General features: G+C 47.8%; 4 protein-coding genes across 4 annotated transcripts; all 4 read left to right on the forward strand.

Moving 5' to 3' along the window:
- Nucleotides 1-322: 322 nt before the first annotated feature.
- EDB91DRAFT_1050833 (uncharacterized protein) lies at nucleotides 323-2,971 on the forward strand (the record flags this gene model as incomplete). Its single annotated transcript, XM_041313564.1, has 2 exons — nucleotides 323-414; nucleotides 469-2,971. 2 exons carry the CDS (start codon nucleotides 323-325, stop codon nucleotides 2,969-2,971), a joined length of 2,595 nt encoding a protein of 864 aa, XP_041178701.1.
- A 178-nt stretch (nucleotides 2,972-3,149) lies between these two features.
- EDB91DRAFT_1124191 (cytochrome P450) lies at nucleotides 3,150-5,418 on the forward strand. Its single transcript, XM_041318351.1, has 8 exons — nucleotides 3,150-3,387; nucleotides 3,438-3,554; nucleotides 3,606-3,728; nucleotides 3,779-4,243; nucleotides 4,297-4,469; nucleotides 4,523-4,991; nucleotides 5,041-5,142; nucleotides 5,195-5,418. Exons 1-8 carry the CDS (start codon nucleotides 3,232-3,234, stop codon nucleotides 5,255-5,257), a joined length of 1,668 nt encoding a protein of 555 aa, XP_041178702.1. The 5' UTR covers nucleotides 3,150-3,231; the 3' UTR covers nucleotides 5,258-5,418.
- An 8,356-nt stretch (nucleotides 5,419-13,774) lies between these two features.
- EDB91DRAFT_1080835 (uncharacterized protein) lies at nucleotides 13,775-15,657 on the forward strand (the record flags this gene model as incomplete). Its single annotated transcript, XM_041315291.1, has 3 exons — nucleotides 13,775-14,779; nucleotides 14,846-15,062; nucleotides 15,443-15,657. 3 exons carry the CDS (start codon nucleotides 13,775-13,777, stop codon nucleotides 15,655-15,657), a joined length of 1,437 nt encoding a protein of 478 aa, XP_041178703.1.
- Nucleotides 15,658-16,213: 556 nt separating this feature from the next.
- On the forward strand, nucleotides 16,214-16,663 carry EDB91DRAFT_1050848 (uncharacterized protein; the record flags this gene model as incomplete). Its single annotated transcript, XM_041313567.1, has 1 exon — nucleotides 16,214-16,663. The coding sequence occupies one exon, from the start codon at nucleotides 16,214-16,216 to the stop codon at nucleotides 16,661-16,663; it is 450 nt and encodes a 149-aa protein (XP_041178704.1).
- Nucleotides 16,664-23,791: the final 7,128 nt, after the last annotated feature.

Here is a 23,791-nt window from a genome sequence, read left to right on the forward strand (position 1 = left end):
CATCCTTTTCATGCATCGTCGTGCCGGCCAACTGCTTGCAGACTTCCGGCCCAATGTCCAGCCAGGAAAATCATATCCAACAGTCACTCCCAGAAAGAACAATGATTCTAAGAGTTTCATCCGTCGGCCTCGAAAGCTACCACCCAATGAACTGGATGCAGCCGCCAAGCTAACCGACAAGCTTATCCGCGTTGTTGCTGGCACCAAATTCACTCCCAAACGTCCATGGAAGCATACAGAGACACTTCGAGGCGATGAAATGCGTTTACTGGATATGTTAAAGCCGAAGCCACCCATGACAGAAACGCAAGCTGCCTTCACAATGGATGTGGAAGATGTAGATCCTGCAGTAGGACCAGAAGACACTTCGGGAGCTTCTAATATAGAGCCTGGGTCCCTTGTTGAGATTCGGAAGTGAGCTTATGACTCATTTGTTTATTTATTCGCGGATGATTTATGATGCTGTAGGGGTTCTATACTTGCATATGGCATAGTTTTAGGCCACGCGTATATGAACGGTCGCATGTGGCATCTCTCTTTGATCAGTACAGGCGAAATCATCCAGCACGTCGATTCCGATGTGTACATCGAAGTCCCTCGCATGGTCAACCTGGACCTCGCCCTCCGCGGTGGCACCAACGTAAACCCAATGGACCGCGTAGAGACTAATGCGCGCGTTGCAATCCTGAAGCACCTACGGGAAGCTGAAAAGGAAATAAACAAGGCATTCATGGTAATTGGGCGGAAGAACGCGGTGCTATATCCCCACGTGAAGTCGAAACATCCAGATGAGTGGGCAACCGTCAGCCTTTCAGAGGCTGCGAAACTGGCATGCGATTATAGACCGGGGAGCTGGTCCACGCTCCTCGCAACACACAAATATATCATGGGTCGCCCTATCGAATTTGTGCCCCACATGCAATTTCAGAGACTTGCGCTCACGTATGACGTGCGGCCTGAAAACCATGTTGTCAAACTGCAGCGAGTCGTGGATATGGTGCGGAAAAGGAGTCCGGAACTGGAGGCATTTATCGAGAAAGCTCGGGGGCTGATTCTTACTAGTCGGGAGAAGGCTAACGAGTCTTGGGATGAGCCGCCGAGCAGAGTTGTCGTGGAGCATATCGCATTTTCCCCAGATGATCGTGTCATCCTTGATGTCTTGCATCTTGCATTACGCAGGACGCGTTCCAATTCTTCCGATCCCTTTTCTGGGGTGGTCACATCTATCATCAAGAGGATTGGCTTGTATACTCAGACAATGGTGGATGACGTGTGTCTGCGACAGTTCTTGATTGATATGGGGGAGATGGCCCCGTGGGAGGATGTGGTTACCCACAGGAAAGAGCTAAATCTGGACTTGGCACCGGAGGAGGAGTCGCAGCGCGTCAAAGAACAGAACGCTCTTGTCAAAAAGAGCCTGTCTTCGCTGCTACCCTCGCAGGCGAAGGTCAAACAACCATTGGGCCCGGAAGACTTTTACCACCGCGATCCCGTCGAGCATCTGCGACACGACTTCGGAAGTCTACCCGTCTACGTGATTGACGATGTGAGCGCTGAAGAGTTGGATGATGGCTTGTCAGTGGAACCCGTTCCTAACGAGCCTGGTTCGGCTTGGATACACGTCCACATTGCAGACCCTACTTCTGTCCTTCCACCGACTCACACTATCGCAGAAGCAGCACGTCGAATGGGTTCCTCAGCATACTTCATCCAAAGGACATGGCCTATGCTCCCTCCCTCCCTTACCCACGAACGACTAAGTTTGGGCTCGCTTTCTTGGAAGGGGAAGCCTGAGCCTGTGCTTACATTCAGCTTCAAGGTGGATACTGAAGGCAATATGGTTGACTACGATGTTAAAGCGGGTCTCATTCGCAACGTTACAAGAGTTGACTACGACGGTGTGGATCAACTTCTTGGAAACGGAGGTGTTCAATTTGGCCTCCCATTCGAGGCCCCGCAAACCCCTGGACCTTCCCGTGTGCCTGCACTAGAACCAAAAGATGTGGAGAACATACGTCTTATCAACGACGTAACACGCAGGTACCGACAGCGTAGTCGCCAGATACTAAATCCATTCGTATTCTCAGCTCCAATCGCGAATCTCACGGTTGCTACGAAACCACTCTACGGTGCTCCAACAACACCAGCTTGGAACGCTTCATATTATCGCGGCTTCCCTAGCCTTACCTATCAGGTGACCTCTCAGAAGATAGTGGAGCGTGGCTCGCGACTGTTTGTTGCTGAGTGCATGAAAGCAGCGTCTCGCGTTGCTTCACGATGGTTTGCCGCGAGGGGAGTGCCGATGCTGCGTCGCTCTGCAGGACCTCCGATCGCGCTTGAGGACAAGAGAGACATCGAGAAGCTAGGGGCGAAGATGGACGAGGATGGATTTGTGGACCACGCGGAGTTCCTCCAGACGAAGTTGCACGTTCCAGCTGTGGAGTATGTCCTTGAGCCAGGTATGCACTGGGCTATGGGTATCCCGGAAGGGGAGGGTTACGTGCGGGTCACATCACCACTGCGACGGTACAACGATCTGGTCGCGCACTGGCAGATCAAGGATGTGCTGCTTCGACCAACGACATCTAGGCGTCTATTCACTCCCGGGTGGCTCACTACCTACGCCACCGAACTTCTTGCACACGAAAAGCTCTGGAAGCATAGCGATCGCAGTCATCGCTTGCAATGGGCACTTATGTACATCAAGCGCTTCCTTGACCACCCGAACCCTCCCAGTGATCGCGTCGACCCTCTGCAATCCCTCACTGCATATACCACAGAGCCTTGCAAGAAGCGTGACCTGTTGACGGATCAGTGTCTGTGCCATATACCATCGCTTGGTCTATCAGCAACAATTATTATGCCTAGGGGTACGGATATCCCAGTTGGGCAGCATGTGAGTGTGAGAGTCAAGGACGTGCAGGTCGGCCTGAAGTCGCTCTTCATGCTGGAGTTATGTGGGGTTGCATAGCATTGCTTTATTTAGACTCAACGTACCGTAGGTTAATCTACTGCATAATTTTACACTCACCTCATTCTTGTCCGTCGGAAGGCTGTCATTTTCGAGGGCTATGATTGGTTCGGAGGGTAAGCTGACTAAGCCACGTGTAATGGTTCGACACGAGGATAAAACTCGCGCTGAAAAGTCAAGTTACACCAGTCGCGCTCGTGAGACCTTCCCTTTGGACAGCGCGAGAACATTATTGCTTTGCATCTTGTTGTCGTTCCTCCATGTCGTTCAATTCGACTGCTCCAGCTGCAGGCTACGTTGCAGCTTTCGTCGATGCAACGCAGCAGTATGTCGCTGCCTCGCCCGGAAGAGCAATTTTGCTTGCAATCTTGTATACGCCCGTCCTCACCATCGTGCTACATGTCCTCAGGCAGCTGGTGAGCATCTAGTAACCTGTGTTCGCGTGTGCGTTGACATTTGCCACCAGATTGTCCCCCAAGATCCTTCACTACCTCCAGAAGTATTCCACTGGATCCCTATAATGGGGTCTTCCATCACGTACGGCAATGACCCACTCAATTTTTTCTTCAAGTGCAGGGAAAAGGTACGCTCGTGTGACATACATGTCATGAAATTGTCTCATACTTTTCTCCAGTACGGGGACGTCTTCACATTCACTCTGCTTGGACGCAAGGTTACCGTCGCACTCGGTGCTAAAGGCAACAACTTTATCTTGGGTGGAAAATCGACTGCATTCTCGGCAGAAGACGCTTATACGGTACGTACAAATTTTTGGCCTCGCAAATGCTTTTCACAACCACAAAACAGCACCTTACGACCCCCGTCTTCGGCAAAGACGTCGTATACGATGTCCCCAACGAAGTTTTCATGGAGCAAAAGAAATTCGTTAAAGTCGGCCTCTCAACTGAGAACTTCCGGGCGTACATGAGCATGTTCGAACAAGAAGTGGATGACTTCATGCGTAACGACCAAGCATTCATCATCTGGCAAATGAACGATATCAATGAATGGGGACGGTTCGATGTCACGGATATCATGGCCCAGATTACTATTTTGACCGCCAGCCGGACTCTGCAAGGCAAGGAGGTCAGGAGTGGTTTGGACAAATCATTCTCGGCGCTCTACAACGACCTGGATGGAGGCTTCACCCCGCTGAATTTCATGTTCCCTAACTTGCCTCTGGAATCTTACCGCCGTCGGGACGAAGCGCACAAGAAGATGAGCGAGTACTATACTGACATCATCCGCAAACGCAGAGAAACAGGTCATACTGTAAGGCTTTCTCGTTGATGGTGTCGAACCAATAGCTATATTACATTCTATAGGAGGAACCCGACATGATCTCGGCCTTAATGGATCAAAATTACCGTGATGGCAGGCCTCTTCGTGACCACGAAATCGCGCACATCATGATTGCCCTTCTCATGGCAGGACAACACACTAGCTCCGCCACTGGTTCATGGACGCTCCTTCACCTTGCTCACAACGTCGAAGTCCAGTGAGTCTGTTCCGTTATTGACGGTTAACATATGCCAACCATCCTCATTATAGGGAAGCCCTTTACCAGGAGCAAGTCGAGCACTTCGGCAACCCCGATGGTACTTTCCGCCCAATGACCTATGAGGCCTTCCGCAAGCTTCCAGTTCTTGATTCGGTCATTCGTGAGACGCTCCGCATGCACCCACCAATTCACAGCATCATGCGCTACGTCCGTTCTGATGTCCCGGTTCCTGCTACTCTTGCTGCACCCTCCAAAGATGGCGTTTATGTCGTTCCTAAAGGCCACTACGTACTTGCTTCTGCTGCCGTTAGCCAGGTTGACCCTCGTATTTGGGCTAACCCCACGAAGTGGGACCCAACGCGGTGGAGTGACCCTGAGGGTGTCGCTGCGCAGGCGTTCAAGACGTACGCCGACGAGAACGGCGAGAAGATCGACTATGGTTTCGGTGCCGTAAGCAAGGGAACTGAGAGCCCTTACCAACCTTTCGGTGCTGGTCGGCATAGATGCATTGGCGAGCAGGTGTGTTTGATTATTTTCATCTCAGATGAATTTTCCTAATTTCTAATAGTTCGCATATTTGCAACTTGGAACTGTGATCGCCACCATCATCCGCAAAGTCGAGGTACAGCTAGAGGATGGCGTCACTAAGATGCCAGCACACAACTACCATGTCCGTCTCTAAGTTCATCACTACTCATGAGTGTTGTTGACCCCCTCCACAGACCATGATCACGATGCCTAAGAAGCCTCGCAATATTTGCTACAGACGCAGGAGATTTGATTAGAGGACGCTTCTCCTCGATATTTATACCATACATCTACCGTACTTGGATGTTCGTTCACTTGCATAGAATATATACCACCTCTAAATGCTGGACTCCAAGACAAAGACCAAGTATCGACGACTTGGGTTAACGATGAACTTGAACCACTTGATCAAAGTAACATCACAACACCCCTCCTCGACAGACCAATTGTAAGTCGTGGGCATGGCTCTTGAACGAGGATTACAACTGCTCTGAAATGATTGGATCATCTTGGATGGGGTATACTGTACATATAGGCGGACGAAAATTCCTTGCATGGAATTTTAAGGTTCCCCCACCCCCTCCAGAATTTCCTGTATCTCGTACAAATACCCGACGATACCCCTTCGAGCCATTAGTGATCCAAAAAGATATTGGTGTGTCTAGATCTGTTTCTCTTTGAAATCTACTTCGGAACACGGAATGCCTTAAATAAGTACTGTGATGTGGAATAAAAAACAAATACTCCACTCCCTGCAGAGTATACAATGGATGTTAATCAGATTGAGCATTTCTTGGACTACACCCTACTGCTAGTTGACACCTGCACATGCTCCTGGAAAGCAATTGAAGTCATGGCAGTTGCTGTGTTGGAGTTGGCCATGAGTTTTGCATCATACTCTTGAACACTAAGGATGATGCATGGTCCCAGCACAAACATGAGCATGAACATGAAAATTTGAATAAGACCATTATAAACCTGAGTTTCCAGGGAAGAGGTGTCCTATAAAAATGATGAACTGTGGTCACATGCAGAGGTTAGTGAGAGAATGGCATACCACTAAGATTGGTGAAAATATATAGGTGAGGTTGAAGCTGTAAGGCTACTTGTTAGTTCAAAGGGGAATTGGAGTGAAACGAGTAGAAGAGAGACATGCAAGAAGATAATTGAGAGGAATTGGAAAATGTGTAAGGCGGCTACTTTCTATGAGGCATTTGGTCATGCTTGGAGCAGGGAATCTAGTATACAGTGGCTCAAAAAAGTGTCTGAATATTTATGCATTTTCAAGTCATTTGATAATAGCAAGCCAGCACCAAACCATAACAAAAGGGTATAGGGATATGTCTGAAAGCCCTATATCATGGCTCAAATCTGAGATATATAGTGTGGAAACCTGACCATATATGGGCAAGCTATGGTAATTCTAAATACATGACTCATTCAGACACTTTTTTGACTTTATATTTAACCAAGACTATTTTATGATTCTAGTACTTGGTGTTACCCCCCTTGGCTTTAATAACTGCTGCAATCCTCCTAGGCATACTTTCTATCAATTTCTGACACTCCTCTTTAGCAATCTTTTTCCACTCTGCTGCAACTCTCTCCCATAGTTCAAATAGCCCCTTTGGAGGATCTTGATAGGCAGCAAGTAGTCTTTTGAGTAATTCCCAGAGATGTTCAATAGGATTGAGGTTTGGAGACTGTGCTGGCCATGATAGAACATTGATATCATGGTCTTCAAACCATTTTGTAGCCAGTTTTGAGGTGTGCTTGGGGTCATTATCTTGTTGAAAGATAATGTCTTCTTCATCAATTCCTGACTCCTGCATGCTTTTGAGTAGACACTCCTCTAGAATGGAGATGTACTGCTCTGCATTCATCCTTCCTTCCACCTTACAAAGAATCCCCACACCATTCCACCCCATACAACCCCATACCATCATACTTCCTCCTTCAAACTTCAGTGTACCCTTAACTTCTCTTTCTCCTAATGGTTCTCCTGCCTTTTTCCACACATATTCCTGGCCATCTGACCCCATTCTATTGATTTTTGTTTCATCTGACCAAATAACCTTCTTCCAGTCTTCTACAGTCCAATGTTGGTGCTTTAAAGCAAAGGCCAGTCTTCTCTTCCTATGAGCTACAGAGAGAAGAGGTTTTTTCTTCTTGGTTACAGCCTTAGGATTGGCTGCCTTGAGGGTGTTTCTAACAGTTTGGGTGGAGACAGGAGTGGAGATGATGGAATTGATGAACTTGGTAGCTTGGGTAGCATTTGAAGCCTTGCCAGATAGAATTTGGTGAACAATAGCTCTTTTGTTCTGTGGAGTAAGCTTGGGAGGACATCCCATTTGATGATTTTCCTTCTCTGGCATGTGCTGCTTTATGACTGTAGCAATAGTAGACTTGTCAAGACCAGTTTTTGAGGCAATTTGCCTTGTAGATAAACCAGAGGTACAGAGAACAAGAATATTATCCTTTTGAGCAGAGGAGATGGGCTTCATGATGATTATGTTGAATTTCATGATCTTATGTGGGTTTATATATTCAAATAATATTACAATCAGACCATATTATTATTATGACACCACTTTAATTAAGAGTATAATGTATGAATGGTCTGAGTTTGTAGTTTTAATACAAAGTCAAAAAAGTGTCTGAATAAGTCATGTATTTAGAATTACCATAACTTGCCCGTATATGGTCAGGTTCCCACGCTATATATCTCAGATTCGAGCCATGATATAGGGCTTTCAGACATGTCCCTATACACTTTGGTTATTGTTTGGTTCTGCCTTGCTATTGTCCAATTACTTGAAAATGCATAAATATTCAGACACTTTTTTGAGCCACTGTAGAATTCGCTTCCCTTCACTGTAGGTACAAGTGTACATGGGAAGTATATATACATTTGTGAATGGTTAACTAGGCCGGAATTGGCGTGAAAAGCATATGGTGCAGTGAAAATACTCGGTCAAAGAAAGGGATAGTGAAGTGTGAGCAGTAGGTAAGATAACGAGAAAGAGATGATATAGGGAATATATCTACGTAATTTGGATGCAAAGAGGAACAGAGGCACATCATCTTTGTTTGAAGCATGATCAGTGTGTAGAGGATATGCAGTCCTTACAAAGCACAAAACAACAACAAAGCTAGCTATGTGTGGAACTTCAGCAAAACAAGAGAACCACAGCTGACATTAAACCATGTATTGAAGTTTTCAATAGGCCTGACCAATTGTCAGCCATAGTGAAGAAAGAACCCAAACCAGTAATACTACAGCAGACTTCTGCAGTATGTATTTGTTTGCTGATCAGAATATATTACTGATTAGGGAGCACATAGACCAGTGTTGCTGTCAAGCAAAAAGCTCCTATGATGAAAAGGTTGAAGTCCTCTGCTGCAGGTACATCCTCTCACATGAGCATTACACCCTCCCAGGCAACAGAGATGCTAACAATCATGCTCTCTCAATCTCAGTACATGATGGAGCATCTTCCTGGAGTTTGTCAGACATTGGGAAAGTGGAGCAGCATGTTTATCCCCACTTTGATTTACTACATCAGTAATCAGGACAAAGTCTGGGCCATCAAAGACAGTCCCCTCAGCGCTACTCTGCAACTAATCTGGGATGCCATCTGCAAAGTATCCCATACATGGTCACTACTGATGGGCTTGTCATTGCTGTGGTGAGTGCATTTTGACCCCATTCACATCTAATCATCTTATTTTCTACAGGCCCTCCAGCAGTTGTCAGAATGGTGCAACAACCTCAGCACTGTGGTGATCAGAGGTGAGTGGACACGGGAGAAATCATTCTAGTAGAACAATATGAATCTCAGTCTCTAGAAAGAACTCTTCATTTGTGTACTGTACCTAGTAGATGTCATATCCCACATTTCTGAACGCAGAACTCCAGACCCTCACCTGGATATCTGGACCTTTGACCTGATCTCCATCTGGCACTCCTATTCCATTGCTGGATCTAAACTTAATCTTGCACCCATTTCCATTTAGACTTCCCCTCTTCTGGCTATCCAGTTGTAGTCTCTTCTGTCCTGCTTACTGATCCGTTCTCTGTATTCATTTCTGACTTCATTTCCTTTGATCTGTGTCAGAACTGTGCCTAATGGGTAGGAAGGAGGTTATGGAGGGGCTTAGCTTCAGCTTGTGTGCTGCGCTCCTTAGGCGAGTATGGTGCCCTTAACTTCAAAGGATGGATAGGGGCTGTCAAAGATCAACTCCAACGTGCTCTAACAGGGGTATGGTCATGGGGAACTACATCTGACATGCTCTGACAGAGGTAAGACTATGACAGACTAAGTCTGATGTAGAAAGTAAGGCAAAGACTGTCGGAAGACAGAGGTGGAGGTTGGCAAGACTAGTCTCGAGGTTGGACTAAACAATGAATAAAACTTCAGTTGAGTTGGAGGTGGTTAGGATAGGTTCGAGTCTATATTCATATTGTAGAAACACTACTGGAATACATAGGGTTTATGTACTATAGAAATAATGGGCTATGTGGCATAGTGTAGTGGAGTACAAAGTAATAGCAAAAGGTACAATGTACCATAGTATACAACAGGTTAGATTGGAATGCAGAGTTGGATCATACAAGGTACCAGGACCAGGCAGAAAGCAGAATGTACAAAGGGAACTAAGAATGGACAGATGTGTATCTGGTACCTTGATTGAATTAGGGGCGGAAGAATGTACCTGATACTGAAGATACATACTGAGAGGCAGAGAAGCATGGACAAGGGCAGAGGACTATAATTGAGGGTTGAGGGCAATGAATAAAGGCAGAAGATGCCAACTAAAGGTGGAGGAGACCTGTGTGGATTGTGGATATGACAATCTGTTAGACTTACTAATAGACTTTCCATATGCTTCATACATAGCCTTGTACTATGCTGACTGATTCCTTACATGATACATACAGTATATAAACTCCTGTAACACTTTGTACTTCCTCAATTTGAATATCACCTTAATTCCTGCTCATTCCTGCATCTCTGGACTTGAGCTTTGTCTCTTGTCAAATATCCAAGTCTTAGGATCAATTCCTTTGACTGTACCTCCAACTCTCATTTTAGTTCCTGCTCATTCCCATGTCTCCAGATTTGAGTCTTTCCTCTTGTCCACCTCCAAGTCTTAGGATTGACTCCTTTGACTATATCTCTGGCTCTACCTTAGGGTAGTCTACCTCTGCTCTGTTTCTACTCTGGACTTTGTCTGAAGTAGCCTTACACTAGTTTTACCTTTGAACCTCTGGAGTTCTGTATAAGAGTAACACAAGTTTATTCATGTGGATCTGTTATAAACAGATGCTCTGATGTGATGTGAGTAAAGGTAAAGTAAAGTAATAGTATGTCTTACCTCAGTCATTGCGCATGAATGCAAATGTCTGAGGTTGTAGTATGAAACTGCATGAACTAAATAGATGGGAATGATCTTGTATGAATGAATAAGTAAGTGAAACTAGAACAAAAGATATATGACATTGACTCATGCAAAAACAAAGGATTCAGTAAGTACAAGAGAAATGAGAGAATCACAAAAGCACATAATGAGAAACATGGGTTGCTGGACGTGACAAATGAAGACAATAGCTGACACAATGGCACATCTTGGCTGCAGGTGTGCTTGCTTATTTCCAACATTCTGCTGAACTCCTCCTGCATTTGACCTCCAGATATCTCCAGACATTGTTGAACTTCACTCCTGCCCTCTGTAAATTAAGGGCACGTACTCAGGTAAGGGGCACAGTGCACGAGCTGAAGCCAAGCCCTTTATATTTGATCCTTTGAGCATAACCTTAACAGTAGAACAATATGACTACTGGTTCATTAGCATAATGTAAAATAGAAAACAACCAATGATACTCACATCTCAGTCTCTAGAAAGATCTGAGATGCTTGTATGATACTACTTGTATCTTTATAGTAAGCTAGCATAGAAATTGGCATATTAGCATAGCATAGCACTTGACACTTTGCAATATGGTAGGTTTGGACCAATGTTAAAGTGTCGTCCTCTCATACCCTTGGTTGCGCTCACAACTCATTACTCATCTATTACTTCTGACATCTCCTCTGATGTCTTCAACATTCCTGACTTCAACACTCCCCCTCAAGCACAACCCAGACTCATCAGGGAGCACAACTTCTGAAGGCATGGTGTGGGTGAGGAAAATAGACTCTGAGTGAATCAGATATCTAACAAGGGTGTGAGACTAATATTTGTCCTAAGGGGATTGCTACTGGGTAGTGAGTCTTTGAGTAAGTGTGAGGAGAGCAAAGACTAGACTCTGTCTAGTGACCCGAATGGTTCTGACCCTTACTAGGATCAGAAACACACAGATGCTAAAAGTACACAATGAGCAGAACAAAGTGTGTGATGAATGGAACAAACATGCAACAAATGGAACAAAATGCATGGACAGCAATCATGGATAAAATGGGCGGAAAGGAAACTATGAGCCTATATGAGAAAGATTGGGTGAAGTTGGACTGGGCTTGTGTCTGGTACTTGCTTCAAGTTGTCAGATTTGGAAAGTCGGGCGTCTTGCATGGAACACACGGATGCGTGTGCATTGTGATGAGGTCAAGAATAGATTCAGGAAGATATCAAACAGTGAGTGGAGTACCAGAGAAGTACTCTGTAAGTGGAAGTGGAGTTGAGTCTAACAAAAGGTAAAAAAACTAAGATCCCATCTTTTTCTATCTATATAGGAAGGTGTTCCAAAGAGCGCTGTGCTACAACCAGATGAGGCTGTGAGATAAGGATCCGGTTCCGAGTAGTGGAAAGATCCATATAAGTATCGTAATATGTGTGTAATGAGATAGCAACATGTCAGTAACACATTGAACGTAGTGAGTACTCACCAGTAAGGATGGAAGGACAGGGACAGGATGGAGGAGGATGTTCTGAGGCCTAAAGGAATATAATGTGCAGTTGTTCCGCTTGGTTCTGCATTGTTCTGCTTAGTTCCACATAGCGGGTGAGTCAGATAAGAAGCAGATAGGTAGCGGAACATGTGGAAGGGTACTGGTAAGGTCTGGGGAATATAAGGAATACAGGCCTACAGTGAGGACATTCCCCACAGTGGTCAGGACAGGGCCTTGGTGAAAGCATCTGCAATGTTGTCATCAGTGGGGCAGTAGGTCAGTGAAAACATTCTGTTCTTGATGTGCACACAGACAAAGTAAAAATGGATGTTGATATGCTTTGTGTGTGCATGGAATTTGGCATTGGATTCCAGGGCTATCACTGCTTGATTATTGCAATACATGGGAGTGGGGAGATGCATGGGTCTGTATAGCATTACTACATACCTGGACATTGAGTGTCAGTGGGGGTGTTAGGTACCATGCCGGCTCAAGAAGCAGAGGGTCGGGGCTTGGCTTCAGCTCTTGCGCTGCGCCCTTAGCTGAGTACATGCCCCAAATTTGGAGCGGGTCCAACGATAGGACGAGTGGACCACTTTGGACCACTTTGGGGGTTGGGAGGTAAATGCTACTAGTGGTGGGCTGACTAGGAGCGGAGTGGAGAAGGCAGAGGATAGTGTGGAGGGTGGATAGGAGCAAGGGGGACTATTGATAGAGGTGGAGAAGTAAGGGGGAAGACTTAGAGTGTGGCTCTAAGTCAGAGCGGAAAGTCGGAGGTGACAACAAGATGAAACTTGTGTCCGGAGGAGGCAAGGTCCTACTGAGAATTCTCACAAGTAGAAACTGCAAGAAGACAAGTAATATTAAGACTGGGGAAATTATGATGTTCTAGATATCACAGTACATTCGCACAACTTGAAGTATCGTAAGCCCAGCATTCCTGGCCAACTACCCATTCACTTTTGCACTCACTATCGACACCACCATCGCTCCTATCATCCGACCCATTGCCCGACTCAATTTGCATTGCACTTGAAGTGCTTGCGACAACATAAGCGGCCGCTTTTCGGCCAATCGTACCATGTTTGATGAAGAAGACTAGGATCACACTGTAAGAAGAGAAGTAAGAAAAGACGCTGGTACAAGAGAAGAAGACAAAGATATTGACCCGATCGACCCCACCCCAATCCCTCATGCGATGTCTGCTGTGGGTGTGGAAAATAGACTCTGGGTGATTCAGAAGTCTAACAAGGGTGCGAGACTTAAACTCGTCCCGAGGGGATTGCTACTGGGTAGCAGGATCCTCAAGTAAGTGCAAGGAAAGCAAAGACTAGACTCTGTCTAGCGACCCGAAAGGTTCTGGTCCTTACTAGGACTGAAAGCACAAAGATGTGGAAGGTTCCTGAAGAGTGGAATTATGTGGAACTAACGGAACTAATGCGGAACAAACAGAACAAACGGGGAACAAACAGAACAAACGGGGAACTAATGGAGTGAAAAGAAACTATGAGCCTGCAGGAGGATGATTGGGCAAAGTCGGACCAGGCTTGTGTCTGGTACTTGCTCCAAGTCGTCGGATCCAATGTCGGGCGTTTCGAGTGGAACTCACGGGGGTGGGAATGTTGCAATGAGATCAGGAATAGATTCGGGAAGATATTTTAGACAGTGAGTGGAGTACTGGGAAGTACTCTGTAAGTGGAAGTGGAATCGCCTCTTAGTCCCACACTAAGTGGCACCCTGAATCAAGACCCTGGACACCACACCAGAACATTGTGCCCAACGACATCCACGTTGCCCAATGGCATCACCAAGTTTCCCGACTTCAATCAAAAAACCTCAAAAAATCCCAAAAAACATATATTGACCACTTACCTTTTTAGAACTATGGTGCCCAGTAAGGCGCTAGAGAAGAAGAGACCAAATGGTGGCTCAGGCCTGCCTACCACCCGTAGCCAGGTCTCTGTGAAAAGCCCTCTACCCCAGGAGGACATTGAATTGCTCCCAGAGGCAGTAATGAACATCAATTCTGCGGAGAAATATTTAGCCAGTATACTTTTGTGTCAAGCAGATGAACCTTTCACCCTGCCACACCTGACTGCCATCCTTTTTCAGATCATGCAAATGTCCAAATCTATTCCCCTCCCGGTTACCAATGCCATCCGGGCGGTAGCTTTCCTCTTGAAGCAAAATGCAACCTCCGAAATCGCCCAAGTCGTTGCCCAGCAGCTTACAGAATCCCTGTCCTCTCGTCTGGTGAACCATGTTGTCGCAGCTATCTCCCCACAAGTAGCCACGTTTCTCACCACATCCGAGACCCTAAAGGAGACGCTGGACCAGACAATTAAGTTACAATCGATGATCAAGAGAGAGAAGGAGGAAAAGGAGAACAGACTTCAGACTGCAGCAGAGAGATTTGAGGAAGCTGCAGACGCTCTCTACGAGTCAATGGAAGACTGCCATAACTCATATAAGCTGCTCACCCCATCCCTCAAAACAACGCAAAACAGGCTCAATACCCTATCCACCCAGCTCACCTGCCAGCTGACCCTGACTTCTGCGCAGACAACCGCAGCCACTCTGTCCCATCCCTCCTACAGCTCAGCCACTGCAGCTCACCTGCCGCCATCAGTAGACCAAGCTGTTGCCAGGGCATCCATCAGGGTGAGACAGATCTTGCTCGACCCCACTCCGGGCAACTCCCTCTTCCCTCCAGAAGCCTCGAATGCGGATATCGTTAAGAGAATTAAGGATGTACTGACAAAGATTGATAGTACAGACGCCCCATCCAGGGATGTCAGAGCTATCCAACGCCTTCGAAACGGAGGACTGATTGTAGAATTGGACAATGAGCAGCTAGCAGGCTGGTTAAGAGGCCCAATTGGAGGCCCTGTACTGGAATCTCACCTTGATTCTACTGCATTCCTATGCAATTGAACGTTCACCATCGTAATACAGTATCTCCCCATCAACTATGAAGTCGAGCGCGAGGACTTCCCCCGCCTTGTCGAACGGGACAACCAATTACCGCTTAACTCCATCGCGTCCATCCGATGGATTAAGCCCCCTCAGCGCCAAACTCAGGAGCAATGCAATGCATTTGCATTGTTACAGGTCCGGGAAGCCACCATTGCCAACGACATCCTCAAGGAGGGCATCTGCATAGACTCCCGCTGTTATACCGTCCATAAGGATAAGAAAGAACCTCTTCACTGCGCTAAATGCCAGAAATATGGACACATGGCCCGCAACTGCTCCTCCCCCCATGATGTCTGTGGCACCTGTGGGGGTCGTCACTGGACAACCCAATGTAACTCCTTCCGCACCGAGAGCTGTGTCAACTGCAGGAGTCAGAATCATACGAGTTGGAGCAGAACCTGTCCGGAATTCACTCGGCGATGCAGAGCCCTGGATGACACATACCCAGAGAACAGGATGCCATTCTTCCCCACAGACACACCCTGGTCTCATGCTGCCCACCCTCCCAGACCGCTGGCTCCTCTTCACCAGCCTGCCTACCTCCCCCAGTTGACATTGAACCTAGCATGCCTACAGCCCCAAGCAAGCAGTCCACCCTGACCTTCCAGCCCATCAAGCAAGCCGCCCCCGCCTCCACACCTATCCCCTCTCTGACACCCTCAACACCTTGGACCACCTCAAACCCCTTGACCCCCGCAATCCCTCCCACCCAGCGGATCTCCTCGACCCCTCAGACTCCTTCGACCTACTCGACCCCCAGCATGGCCCCCATCTCCCTTTCTAATGTCTGAACAACTGGAACCTACCTCCGCTAGCCTCAAGATCTGGCAGCAGAATCTCAACGCCTCATTAGTAGCTCAAGAGTCCATGATGAATAATCTGGAGAGCATCAAGCAGGACATCCTGGTGATCCAGGAGCCGCATATCAATTTTCTTCGTAACACTCGCGCCAACCACCGCTGGCATGTTCTTTACCCTACTCACCATTATTCACACCCCCAGGAACGCTCACGCGCCATCACCTTTGTTAATACCTTTCTCGATACGAACACATGGAAGCAGATTCCCTTCCCTTCCTCTGACGTGGTCGTCCTTCAACTATCTGGTAACTACGGCATATGCACCATATTTAATATCTACAACGACAGCACCCATCAACGCACCCTCACGACCCTGGATGCCTTCCTCACTCAGCACATCGCAACCCTCCACCCATCCGCTGACAACCACATGCTGTGGCTCGGGGATTTCAACCGTCACCATCCTATGTGGGAAGGCATATGAAACCGACACCTCTTTAACTAACCCTTAGCCCGTCTGCTGATTGACCTGATCGCTGACTACGGCATGTTACAGCTCCTACCTGGTGACATTCCCACCCTTCAATCCACGAGCACAGGTAATTGGACCCGCCCGGACAATGTCTTCGGCACTGAGGGCACGATTGAGGCTGTTATCTCCTGTTCCACCGAGCCGTTTCTGAGAGGACTGAAGACTGACCATTTGCCAATTCTCCTACCCCTCAACCTGGAGGTCCCCCAAACCGATATCACCTTGCGCTTGAACTGGCGCGACATTGACTGGGAGCAATTCAATACAGCACTCAGCACTGCCCTGACCCCCCTTCCACCTCTCCCACTTGCCTCAGCAGATGAGTTTCAACAAATGGCCTGGCATGTCATGACCGCCATCACGACAGCCATGGACAAGTGCATCCCTCACTCCAAGCCCTGCCCTCACTCCAAGCCCTGCCCTCACTCCAAGAGGTGGTGGACATGCACTCTCTCCAACCTATGAAAGCAGGTCGGAAAACTCAGTCGTCAGACGCACCAGATGCAAGCTCTCCCTCTCCACCCCTGTCACGCCAAATTCAAGGCCATCAAGACCCGATACACTGACAAGATCATGTCAACCAAGAAGCAGCACTGGACCGACTGGTTAGAAGATTTGGAGGGTAACGACCTGTGGACGGCTAACTGTTACATATCTTCAGAGCCCAGTGATGGGGGGCAAGTCCCACATCCCAACCCTCATGTCGAAGAAACCCGATGGCAGTATGGTGGAAGCAGCTACCAACACCGAGAAGAGCACTCTGATCGCTGAAGCCTTCTTCCCTCCCCCCCCTATTATTGATTCAGTACCCGCTGACCACCTTTACCCAGATCCTGTCACCCCATATATCCCCATTACCCCTGACCAACTTGCCCAGGCTATATCCAAGCTCAGCGGATACAAGGCCCCAGGACCGGATGGCATCTGCAACGTTGTCATCAAGGAGTGTGCTGGTGTGCTCACCCCTTACCTCGTCCCCCTCTTCAACACAGTCTTCACTCATTACACGTACTACAAGCCCTGGAAGAGATTCACGACAGTGGTGCTGCGGAAGCCCAACTACACCATCCCAAAGGCCTACTGCCCAATCACACTCCTCAACACGACCTGCAAGCTCCTCACTGCAGTCGTTGCTGACCAGCTCACCTACCTCCTGGAACTCCATCACCTCCTGCCCAACACCCACTTCGGTGGTTGACCAGGTCATTCAACTACAGATTCGCTTCACCTCCTGGAAGACACCATCAAGAACGCGTGGCGTTCACATAAGGTTGCCTCTGTCCTGTTCCTGGACATTGAGGGGGCCTTTCCGAACGCAGTCACTAAACACCTTCTGCACAACATGCACATGTGCTGCCTGCCACGAGAGCTGGTGGAATTCACTGAACAGGTTCTGACGGGATGAAAGACAAGGCTATACTTCGACGGTTTCACATCAGATTGGCTGGACATCGACAATGGTATTGGTCAAGGGGACCCCCTCTCGATTATTCTATACATCATCTATAGCGCAGACTTAGTCAACATTGCGAAACCGCGCAAAGGTCACGAGGCCCTCCAGGAACTAACACTTGCCTTCATAGACGACACAGCCCTAGTAGCCATTGGTAGGAACTTTGCGGACACACACCATGTCCTCAAAGATATGTTGGAGCGCCCAGGGGGCGGCTTCGAGTGGTCCTGCAACCACAATTCTCGCTTTGAAACTAATAAATTTGCGCTGATGGATTTTTCAATGAACAGGAAATGTGAATGGCTGTCTATGACCCTTCAAGGTGCTGTCATCCGGCCTGTCCCCACCCACCATTTTCTCGGGGTCATCCTTGACCAGGAACTTTGATGGAAGCCCCAAGTCGACAACGCACTCGCTAAAGGCCTGGCCTATGTCCTGCAACTTCATCGCCTGTCTACCATGTCGAAGGGCATCCCCCTCCGTTTGATGTGACAACTGTACCTGGCTACAGCAGTTCTGAAGATGCTCTATGCTGCTGATCTATGGTTCACACCGGCCTTTCATGAGGGTTCAGACACTCTGCAGAGGGGATCACTGGGGGTCGCCAGGAAGCTTACCTCAATCCAGCGCATTGCAGCCATCGCTATGATGGGCACTATGAGAAGCGTGGCTATGGGTGTCCTTGAGGCCCACGCTAATCTTCTCCCAATGACCTTGCTCCTACAGAATGCCTGCCATCGGGCTATTGTCCGTCTATCTGCCCACCCTGACACCCACCTGCTGTATATCCCCGTAAGACGCGCAGCCAGTCGTTACGTCTCGTCCCACTGATCATCGCTCCACCGCCTGACCCACTACCTCAAGATTAAGCCTGAAGACATCAAAGCACTCACCCCCTCCAGATGCGCCCCGACATTCAAATGCCCCTACAAGACCCACATCGGGGTTGATCGCACAGCCGCAGTAGAAGAACACCATGGACTCATGGACCAGATTCAGATATACAGTGACGGCTTGGGTCACAACGGCCAGATCAGAGCGGCCGCCATTCTATTTCGCGCGGGTGCATGGCCCAGGACCCTTCGATACTACCTAGGTACTGACGAGGAACACACGGTATATGAAGCCGAGATGGTGGGGCTGACCTTAGCAGCAAGGCTGCTGGCCACAGAGAGGGATCTCGTCTTCCCTCTATCTATCTCAGTTGACAACCAAGTGGCAGTTCTGTCCGGTGAGACTTTCCACTCGAACCCAGGTTCGTATCTAGCAGTCATTTTCCAGCGGATGATGAGGAAGATTGCTTGTGACAATCCTGACTTCGACGCCACTGTCCGATGGGTCCCCAGGCATGAAGGCATTCATGGGAACGAGGAGGTGGATAAATGAGCGAAGATTGCAGCTGAAGGTCAGCATCGCAATAGTCCCAGTGCAAGTCTCCCTCAGTACCTCCATGGCAGCTCACTACCTCTTAGTATTTCAGCACTCAAGCGAGTGCATCACACACAGATGCACAACAGATGGACCAAAATCTGGCCCGCATCTCCTCGTTATCAATGCCTCCACCTGATTGATCCTCTTGTCCTCTCACGCTCGTTCATCAAGCTCACCTCTAGTTATTCCAAGCGCCTCACGGGACTCCTATTAAGCCTTCGTATCTGTCATATCCCGCTCAATAAGCACTTATTCCGCCTGACCAAAGTAGATTCCCCTGATTGTCCTCATTGCCCACAAGTGGAGGAATCCGTTCACCACTTTCTCTTTGAGTGCCCGCATTATCAATGAGAGCATCATGTTGCAGCTTGCACACTTGGGCGCAAGGCTACCTCCCTCCCTTATCTATTGACCAGCCCAGACGCCGTCCCCCATCTTGCTCAATACGTGAATGCGACATGACGCCTGAAATCCATGCTAGGTGAAATTCTAATGCCCACTCCAAAAGCAGCTTGACATTCTCCAAGCAGATCCAGTCCATAGATCAGTCACTCACCGTAGACCCGGCTTCGTCTTCCCCGCACTCATTGCCCTACTCTATCCATACCCTACTCCTCAACTTAATCCAATACGCCTGTTAGGTATCGTGCCAGCTCAAGAGGCAGAGGGGTCGGGGCTTGGCTTCAGCTCTTGCGCTGCACCCTTAGCCAAGTACGTGCCCCAAATTTGGAGCAGGTCCGACGATAGGACAAATGGTCTGCTTTGGTCTGCTTTGAGGGTCGGGGAGTAAGAGCTGCTAGCAGTGGGCCGACTAGGAGCAGAGCAGAGAAGACTGGGGGTTGATGCGGAGGGTGGATAGGAGCAGGGGGAATGTTTGGTAGAGGCGGAGAAGGTGGAGGATGATGCAGAGGGACAAGGGAGAATATTGGATAGGGGCGGAGTATATGGGAATGACTTAGAGCACGGCTCTAAGTCGGAGCGGGGGATCGGAGGGTCGGAGGTGACAACAAGTTGAGACTTGTGTCCAGAGGAGGCAAGGCCCTACTGAGAATTCTCACAAGATGTAACTGTGAGAAGACAAGTAATATTAAGACTAAGGAAAAATATCTAAGTACAGGATATGTTATATACTTCTATGTGAGGCAGTGGTCAGGATAACTATGTAGTAAAGCTATGTACCAAGGATATAGTTTGTAAGTACTTTACATAGGCGAAGACATAAGTCGGAGCGGATATCAGTATGTACGCGTCGGATCAGCGATCAGGTGGTAATAGGAATTACCGGTGATCCGGAAGTAAGAGTCTATGTACCGAAGGGGAAAGGGATCCAGTTGAATGGAGAGGTTTATGGAAGGGGACCGGTTGAGCGGTTGAGCGGAAGTGTAGGGCAGAATGCGGGTTTGTGATAGGACAGAGCGGAGGATGGATGGGGCGGAGGGGGTCGGAAAGCAGAGCGGATATCAGTATCGGAGCGGTCGGATCTGGTATATGACAACACCTCTCTCCCTCTCCTAATGCTACTGCTACTGTTACTATATTGTCACCTAAAACACACCTCTCGCTCGTCCAACACGAGATTGCCAGTCCCACCCTGGGGTCTAAACCAATCAGGAAATAGGACATCCAGGCCTGGACTCCCCCCCCCCCCCCCCTCATGCGTAACAACCATGGGGAACTGAAGCACGCTCTTGCCTTCAAAATTTCTCTGGACCCTTATATATATACTTCCTACTGCACACCCTACTGATCTCTGTTCTGGTCCGTGCAAGCGGCCGAGCATGCATTATTCTTTTTATTGATTAGTTATGTATACATGTCAGTGTCTTTACAGTCACTCTTTCTTCGACAAATTGTCCATCTAAAATGGCCAGCAGGAACGGCGGACTGATGGGGGTACGCCCAACATCAGTGCATTTGGAAATTTGGAGATCAGGATGGGACATGGGGTCCCAAGACTAGTCAGTATTGTCCTACATAGAGTATTACTCTCAATGGACAAAAAATTGGAAACAAAAAAAAATAAAAGTGGAAGTGGAGTCAAGTCTATCAGAAGGTAAAAAACTAAGATCCCATCTATTGCTACCTATGTAGGAAGGGGTTCCGAAGTAACATGGGGAACGTAGCTAGTACTCACCAGCGAGGATGGAAGGACGGGGACAGGACGGAGGAGGACATTCTGAAGGCTAAAAGGATATGGTGCATGTGGTACATGATTGTTCTGCTGGGTTCCGTGTAGCGGACGGCTCGGGGAAGATGCAGATGGGTAGCGGGATGGTAGCGGAATGCATGGGAAGATGGTGGTAAGGCATGGGAATTATATGGGATATGGGCCTACAGTGGGGACATTCCCCACACCGCTTTACATGATCGCTCTTTATGTATTATCTCTGTTTTATCCTGGTTTTTGTCCAGTGTTCTATTTCTCAAATCACCTGCCACACATTGACCCACTACATACATACCCGACCCACCATATAGCACATACAATGATTGCCGAACTAACATAGATATACACAGACATTTTTTGGACTTCAATCACACCACCCCCACATACAACAACCTTTCTAATGTATGAAGCGATCATGCGCCCCTTTAATACTCTTTTCTCACCCGATGCCGACCAGGGATGGTCAGCATTTGAAGACCCAGGTGGGGATAGACACTTATAAGAAGGACAAAGAAGACACACCTACACAATTTTCGCATTTCGCATTTTTCATTCAAATAATGCTTACTTAGTTGTTTCTCTTTCATACAGACACCCAGTAGCTTCGGACAATGACATGGGGACACCGGACCTCAAAGTCAACTTCACAAGACACTATTCTCACCACGTCCGCTCCACGTCAACATCGGCCGACGATTGGCCAAGTCGGTTGCACTCGCTCCAAGTTGCCCCAATAATTTTGCATGCACTCGTTCGCATTTGATCACTCTCCCTTGATGATGCGCACCATTTCATATTGCCCTTCGCACTAGTAGCTCCATAGTCACCCCAAAGCACTTCGGCTCACATTCACACTTCATACCATTGCATCACTTCATACCATTGAGTTCATCATAAGCCGCTTCAACTCCCATTCGACTTTGTTTGCATTTTTGCATCATGTGATCAGCCAACTAAGCACACTGACTTTGCATGCACTCATGATTGCACTAGCCACTCCATTGTCACTCCACATCATCATCTGACTCATCTTTGACCAAACACATTCACTTGTCCCATGATGTCACTGACTGGGGACAGTCAGCATTTCAAGTACCTGGGGGATGAAGGAAGCCAATCACTACTGAGCTAGTATCCCCTATCTTTCCGATCCTCTCCGACCCAATTTCCTGTGCTGCTGCTCCACATCGATGTCGGCCGACGATCGGCCCAGTTGGTCGCACTCGATCCAAGTCAGACATCGTCTGCACATGCAATCAGTCACTGTCCATCGTCTCATGTCATTGGCCCGTCGTCTACTGGTATGTATATCTCTTACTTTGATCGCTTTCCATCCCCATCCACATAATCGGACTGCTTATCGGCCTTTTATCACCCCACCTCACACCTTATTACATGGACACAGAGAAACAAGTATTTAGCAATCCATGAGGCATCTTAAGCGACCCGAAGTTCACCTTCATTGCTTAGTCTCATTCACTATATATTCTGCCCATGTTCTTAGTAGTTTCTCTAGCAAATTCTCACTTGGAACAATTTCTTGTGTGATTTCTCATCAAGTCGTCGGCCAACTCTCTTAAATGTTCGCTCATCATACTACACACACACCTTCTCTATTCCACTCATCTATTATCCAGGCCACTCAGGACCGCTCCACTTCACTCTCTCTTTGCTCAACTTTGATCGGCCAAGTCGGCCAAGTTGGCATTGGCATTGGCATCGACTATTAAGTTGGATAATACAACTTGTTGTTTGTGGTTTGCATTGCACTGCTTCCTCTATAGGGTTGAACGCACTTGAATTGGCTGCAGTTGTGCTGATATCACAGTAGCAACCGAAACCCACACTGTTATATACTTACTAATAGACTTTCCACATGCTTCATACATAGCTTTTACTTTGCTGACTGATTTACTTACATGATACCTACAGTATATAAACTCCTGTAATACTCCGGTACTCCTCAGTTTGAATATCATCTTAGTTCTGCTCATTCTTGCTTCTCTGGACTTAAGTCTAAACTCTTGTCTACCTCCGAGTCTTAGGGTTAAACCTTAGGACTAAATCTCTGGCTCTACCTTAGGGTAGTCTAAACTCTGTTCTGCTTCTACTCTGGACTTGTCCGCAGTAGCCTTAATCTGTTCATTCCTAGCCTTCCGGAGTTCCACCAAACTCCCCCTACGTCTTCTATGTCTGACCTCCAGACTTCCCCAGACTTCCATCAGACTTCCCCTCTGCCCCTTGGAAATTAAAGGCATGTACTCACGTAAGGGGCACAGCACACAAGCTGAAGCCGAAGCCCTTTGAGTAATCTTTCCCTTGAGCATGATCTTAACAAGACTCAGTCATTAGCAAGATCTGGGAGAGAGCTTGAAACCTCACCACAAAGAGGCATGGTGTGCAAAAGGACCTGCATGAGGAATCAGAGGATGAGTGTATGCTCATCAGCTAGTTGGTGCTGTTCTTTTTTTTGTTATTTGTCTTGCAACTGACTGGTATGATCTTTCCTGTCATGATATTAGGAATAATCCCTCATTTCTTT

Source organism: Suillus paluster, assembly GCF_016628075.1.
Source record: "Suillus paluster strain FC165 chromosome Unknown EDB91scaffold_17, whole genome shotgun sequence".
NCBI lineage: Eukaryota > Fungi > Basidiomycota > Agaricomycetes > Boletales > Suillaceae > Suillus > Suillus paluster.